The sequence below is a fragment of the Cebus imitator genome, unplaced genomic scaffold (assembly GCF_001604975.1).
Source record: "Cebus imitator isolate Cc_AM_T3 unplaced genomic scaffold, Cebus_imitator-1.0 Scaffold6, whole genome shotgun sequence".
NCBI classification, from domain to species: Eukaryota; Metazoa; Chordata; class Mammalia; order Primates; family Cebidae; genus Cebus; species Cebus imitator.
This window is the reverse complement of record NW_016107321.1, coordinates 4,563,227-4,569,363: the sequence shown is the minus strand read 5'-3', so window position 1 is coordinate 4,569,363 and position 6,137 is coordinate 4,563,227. Positions and strand designations below refer to the sequence as shown.

Below are 6,137 nucleotides of genomic sequence, written 5' to 3'. Positions count from 1 at the left end.
TTTTTTTTGGTGAGACAGGGTCTTGCTCTGTCACACAGGCTGGAGTGCAGTGGCAATCATGACTCACTGCAGCCTTAATCTCCTGGGCTCAAATGATTCTCCCACTTCAGCCTCCCAAAATGTTGGCGTTATAGTTGTGAGCCACTGTACCCAGCCTCAATTTTTCTTACACAACCAAAAGCCCTGCCCTTCCATCTGGCAATTTTTCATTAAGATAAAACTATAGCATTGGCTAAATCAGCTGAAATTGGGTAATTACTGCACTTACACACAATGTATTTTTTTCCTTTCTAATGTCAATGCACAGGCAGATAGGTGTGTGAACATGATACAGTGCAGGCACCAGGATGCTGAGCCATTTAGCATTTCCCTGATGTCTGTTTAATAAAAGGGGGTTAGGAGCATCTGCTGAAGGCCGCTGTATTTCCTCTCATTTGGAATAAGAGGAGGTGATCAGGTGGGGCAGGTGCTGGACTGGGTCAAGAGCTCCAACCTCTAGAATTAACTCTGCTAAGTCACTTCCTGTGTGGCCTGTGGAAAAAACTCTTCTCTGCTTAGGGCCTCAGTTTCATCATCTCTGTAGGATAGGATGAGATTAGCCATGTGGGAGAGCCTCGGAGAGTATGAGCTGCATATTTCCTGTAACTATCTGACCACTTTAGATCCTTCAAATTAGGCTCTACCTACCCGTCTGCTCATACAGAATATCTTCCCATTGTCCAAGGAGTCGTTTTAAATTAAACAAGGCAACTGGCTCTTTCAGTATTTTCAGGATAATTTAATCCCCCTATTTTGCTTTGCTTTCAATAAAAGCAAGGCTCCATTTTTTACCTTTTAAAAATTATGTTTATTGAAAGGAGACTTCACAACTAGTTTTTGATGTAATCTGTAGTTTTTAACAAAATAATAGTGCCACAGCATGATCTCCAGCCCGAATGATCTTATATGAACACTTTGTGAAAATTAAGAGAAAAAATAGGCATTGAGAGAAAAGCACGTCATATCACACGGCCAGGCACAGTTCAGGTGGGTGTGGGCATCTGTGTGATCGAAGAAGAGGGGGAGGTAAGGCTTCCTGAAAAAGAGGAGGGGCCACAACGTTCCCTATCTCAGCAGCATTTCCAGGGGTTCTGATATGCTTTTGCCTCTTTCTCACTGCTGGGACATGCACTAACTGGAGTCATTACTGTCAGCATCTGAGGACGTTTTAACTAAACCACTCATTCTCCAGACAAATGAGAAGCTGCATGTTTTCATTTGGAAATTGGGATTTTGTAAGATACATGGAGGCCAAAAAGCAAGTCCAGGCAGAGTTTATGAGAGCCGGGCTGTCCCTGGTTGCCTCCTAGAGAAAAGCTCCATGCTTTGCTTCTCCATCCCAGCCCCGGGCTCAGTCTCTTACCTCGGTGACGATGGAGGAGCCAGGCGTCTCGTACACCCAGCCGTCTCGGCAGGGGCCCAGCGGCAGGCGGCTCCTGTTGGTGGCGAGGCTGGCCAGGGGGTCCACGCAGCCGAGGGCGCTCTGGTTCCAGTCCACCTCGTAGCGCCTGCACTGGCCTGGGGAGGCCTCGCCCGCGGGCCCCGGGCCAGGCACCGTGTAGTTGAGCTCCTCTGCGGGGCTCCAGCCGCAGCGAAGGCTCAGCTCGGCCACCCCGGGGCTCCGGCAGCGGTGGTCAGGGGTGAAGCCCAGGAAGACGATGCCCACGTAGATGGGCGTGAAGGCAACTGAGAGCAGCGCCAAGAGGAAAAACATTTGCTTCTGGAAAAAGTGAAACTCCCCTGCGTGCTCCAGGGCATCGTCCACGGTGGGCATGATCCCGCAGGCAGGCGGGCAGGAGGCTGCCCCAGCTGCCCGGAGCGAGGCTGAGAGCGGCTGCAGCCAGCTCAGCACAAACCCTGGCCAGAAGTCAAAGCGGGGAGTTTACCTCTGCAAGTGACCAGCCTTCGGGGCAGGCCTTTCTTGGTCCCGCTGACTTCAAAGGTGCACCCCTCCAGCGGTTCCCAGATGCCCTGAGCTCACTCCCAGGATGCCTGTCGTGTTTATTGTAACAGGGTCTCCGCAGGCTTGTCGGTGCTCCACGCCAGCAGCACAAACAACCCTTCCTCTGTGTCCCACCGCAGGGAATCCGAGTGCTGGCCCCTACCACAGCCCAGTGACCTTCCCGTAGAGCCCCAAGCAGCCAGGAACTTAATATACTCCTGTCTCACGCACACCCCCAGCCTTTCCTTCAAGGCGCTAAGGAGAAAACGCACGTGTTTGGCCACAAGGCCCAGGGCGATGTGAATCAGGATCTGGGTCAGAACCCTGGTCCAAATTCAAAGTGGGTTGCAAGTCTAACCACTAGGCTCATTCTCCAGCCAACAAGTGCCGTCAGGATGTATTTTGGGGCTGCTTGTTTTGACGCTGTTCAGATTTTTAATTCCGCATTTTCAGTGTTTGCTCCAATCTGGAATTCCTGCGTTTCATCCCTGAAGGGTCCCTCCCCTTAACCCATCCGAGAGAAAGAGTAAAGTGCTCACGTCGCAGAAAGGTCACGTGTAAATGCAGGCAGGTGTATCCACGCCACTGTCCTCTCGTCCTGGATTTTTCTGTCTGGGTTTGTTGGGGCTAAGGAATCCATGCCCCATTGTGAAGGCCTCAGAAGTGATGTCTCTCTCTGACCTTCTGCCCTCCTGTCTCTCACCAGCCATTCTTTCCCCGGGCAAGCCATAGAAGCGAGAATCCTTCTTCACCAGATCAGCTCACAGGAACCAGACTCTTTTTTTCCCCAAAGCTGTGTATCTTTTTGGCCTCCGTGTATCTTACAAAATCTAGCCAGAAACCCAGAAATCACTGTAACTTCCCTGCTGCCTTTCTGTGTAACAGTGAGCTGTACAGAAATCCAGACCTGCATTCCAGAGGGGTCCTGCCCCTGATGCCTGGAGAAAGGGTTACTGCACAGAGAGGCCAGGAAGAATCTGAACAGACAGGTCTTCCTGAGTTTTCCTCCAGTCTATGAACATGAGCTCCCACCTTTTGTGCTATGCTGCCATCCACAGCTTTCCCTGTATCTTTGGGTCTTCGTTCTGAAGGCTCTTGTGTCACGTGAAACTGTGATCAAATAAATGTGTCCTGCTTTTGTCTTGTTAACCTGTCCTGTTATAGGGTTGTTGGCTGTGAGCCTTAGGAGGAGGAGGAAAGGGATCACCCCCTTTCTGCTCTCATAGGTCAGGGGTGTCTTTAGGTTGGTGTTGGTTGCAAGACAAACAGGAAATTTGTCTTTTCTGGTGGACGAAAGGATCCTTACTACATTGTGATCCTGCCAAGTAGAGAAGGTGGCCTGCTGACATATCTGCAGACTAAATACCAGAAAGTTAACCCAATTTTCCTTCTTCTTCTTTATCGTATTGAGTAGTCAGTGGGTGTAATAACATAGTCTAAAAGGAGTGACCTGCAGTGGTCTTTCTTCTTGCGGCAGCTGCAGGCTTCTTGTTTTCTTAAAAAAGCAGGGTGCCGGCAATGACATCCATTAACTTCCACTGCAGCTATGTCGGGCACACAGAGGCGCTCTGCTGCATGGCACCCTGGGCCACTGCCAGCCCCATTTGCTCTGAGCTGAATGAGGGGGCTCAGATCTGTTTAGGGACTTCCCAGTTGCAGCCAGCATCATGAGTGCATGAGCCAGTAGCCAAGGCTGCTCTGTCTGCACCGATTCCCCGTCAAGGAGCTGTAGGAGGGGGAGTTAAAGAGTTAAAAAGTGACAGAGGTTGTTAAACTTTACTCCACTCCAGGGGCCCAGAGATGCTCCTGACTGCCTCTTACAAGAAATTTACAGACACGTGCCCTTGGGTTTTACTCACTGATATGATCCATGTCAAGACATCAGATCATGTCATGAGCAAGGGGCACTAGGTAAGGGCCAGAAGAGCATTGCTGGCCAATGGGAAGCAATGTTGAAATTCACTATGAATTAGTTAGGGGGAACAATCAGATAAGAAGTTCAGACCTCAGGTTGCTTACAGCAATGCATTTACACTGTCACTCAACATTATTCCATGGATGAACGAGTCACAGCACAGCTGCCATAAAATCAACACCATTAGGTGACTGCCCCTACAGCGAAGCCACACCAGCAGTGGGTAACTCAGAGAAAGAAGCCACAGAAAGGAGGGGTAGACAGCCTACAGTTTAGGAAATTGTCACCTCATTTATGGGGGCGCTTACATATTCAGAAGCATGACTGGAGTATAATCTGATCATTTAATCCATATAATCTGGTAATATAATTAATGTAAAAGTATTTCTCAATCACTTATCAGGTTTCTCTGCAAGGTAAATAAATATTGCCGCAGTGTACAATCCTCTGTGCAGTACTAAGGAAGGCCGGTTGTTCCCAGACTAGCTTTCTCGGCCCCCCCCCCCCCAACAAGAGGACAAGGGGACAGTTAGGGTGGGAAGTTCGAGTAGATGAATCCTTTCTACCCCGTGGCAAGCCAGGCATCAGGTGCTTAAAGGATGATAGGGCAAAAGCAGTGAGACCCATCAGCAATGGAACGTAGGCTTTTGGGCCATTTGTTAAGCAAGATTATTGATTTGGTAATCAATATCTGGTCTATTGAGGTCCATGCAACCCATTTGGCTAAGTTGACATCTACCTGAGGCAAAAATGATTGAAATAGATTGCCTGACAGTGATGGGTGCCATCTGTCCTCTATGCAACTAAGGGGGAAAAGCAGTGGGACCAGAGGGGAGGGTCAGCAGAGCCCGGACTGTAGTCCAGCCTGGCCCTAATGTATCCGTGTCACCTGGGCAAGCTCTGATACCTCTTGTAAAAAGGCCATTATCCCTAAGTCAGAGTGCTGATGGATGAGATCACATAGGACTGTTACTGAGCACAGTGGCTTCAATAGTTGGAAGTCATTCACAGAGACACTTTCAACCTCTGTTCCTCCCTTGTTTTCTTCACTGTGTGCCCCATCCATCCATCACATGCTTTGGTCTTCTTCCTCAGCTCCATGCCGCCCACTTGCGTCATTGCAGGGTGGGCTTGGTATAGGGCTTCTGGCCAGGAACAGCAGCAGGTGATCTGCATTGACCCAAACTTGTGGATCTCAGAGTCTCCCAGAGGGAAGGCAGCTTAGAGGACAGCAGGCAGCCCCACCTGACACTTTGATTCCTCAATACCTGTCCCAAGTAGTTGCACAGAAATGCTTTCAGTATTGGCTGAATCCAGGCTGCTGTTGGACTTCACAGATTGCTGGAAAGATCATCCTCGTAGTGCAACAGGATTCTTCTCCTAGAACTTTTCACACATTTGGACGTTATTTTCTCTTTTGGCGTCAGGTTGATTAAGTTAAAACCTTCTTACACAGAACTTCGGATATTTGAAGCTAACGTTTACATTTAACTCGGACTCTTGTCTTTTCAGAATAAATGTCCCCAGCTCCCCACATAGCGGACCTGCTTTTCTCACCACCACCAGGGGCAGCCCTGAGCTCTGTTTTGGTCTATCTCGCCTCCAGGAGAGGAGTCTGGGGCTTGGCATGTCACTTGGGCGGGTTTCCCGGGTGCACTGTAGAGCCAGCGGTTATCTCCTCATGCAGGGCTGGGGCTAATATCCTCAGTGAGTTCAGCGTGCAGAAGGCAATGCAAAACCACTACCATCACCATCCCACTGAGTGGGGCTTCCAAGAGGGCTGACCAGAACTCTCCTTGGGCCTTATTCATCAGTGTATTTCTGATTTTATTCATTTATCTTTATTGGTTCTATTTTCCCTACAAAGTGATAGCTCTGTGCTGATTTCCTCTGAGCCAGGAAATTGGAATTATCCTGGTGATGAGAGGAGGGGGCATCATCGGGGGAGGAGGAGGCATGAGGGTGGCTCATCCGCCCCTCCCGTGGATCCCTCTCTACTTTCCTTTTATACTCCCAGTCTTGACACCAAGCCTGTAGCTCTAGAGATCACAAAAGACTGGGCTCTGTTCTCTAAAAGACAAAGCATGAGCCTAACACAAAACCACAGAGACCACCCAACGGACTTCATGGATGTAATTTTGAAGAGCTCTGGGGAATCATTTTGTAAAAAACCCAGACTGCTAAGTACTAAGTTTTTTTCCTGTCAGATATTTATTTTTAAAGGCTGTGTTATTACTCTAT

At 49.2% G+C, this 6,137-nt stretch overlaps 1 protein-coding gene across 1 annotated transcript in view; it reads right to left on the bottom strand.

Annotated features, from left to right (window-relative positions):
• The window catches only part of SLC22A2 (solute carrier family 22 member 2), a 41,817-nt gene extending 39,692 nt beyond the window's left edge, over window positions 1-2,125 (bottom strand). Inside the window, exon 1 of the mRNA XM_037742282.1 lies at window positions 1,400-2,125. Coding sequence (XP_037598210.1) covers window positions 1,400-1,813 — 414 coding nt within the window. The 5' untranslated portion in view covers window positions 1,814-2,125. The remainder of the gene's footprint in view (window positions 1-1,399) is intronic.
• Window positions 2,126-6,137: the final 4,012 nt, after the last annotated feature.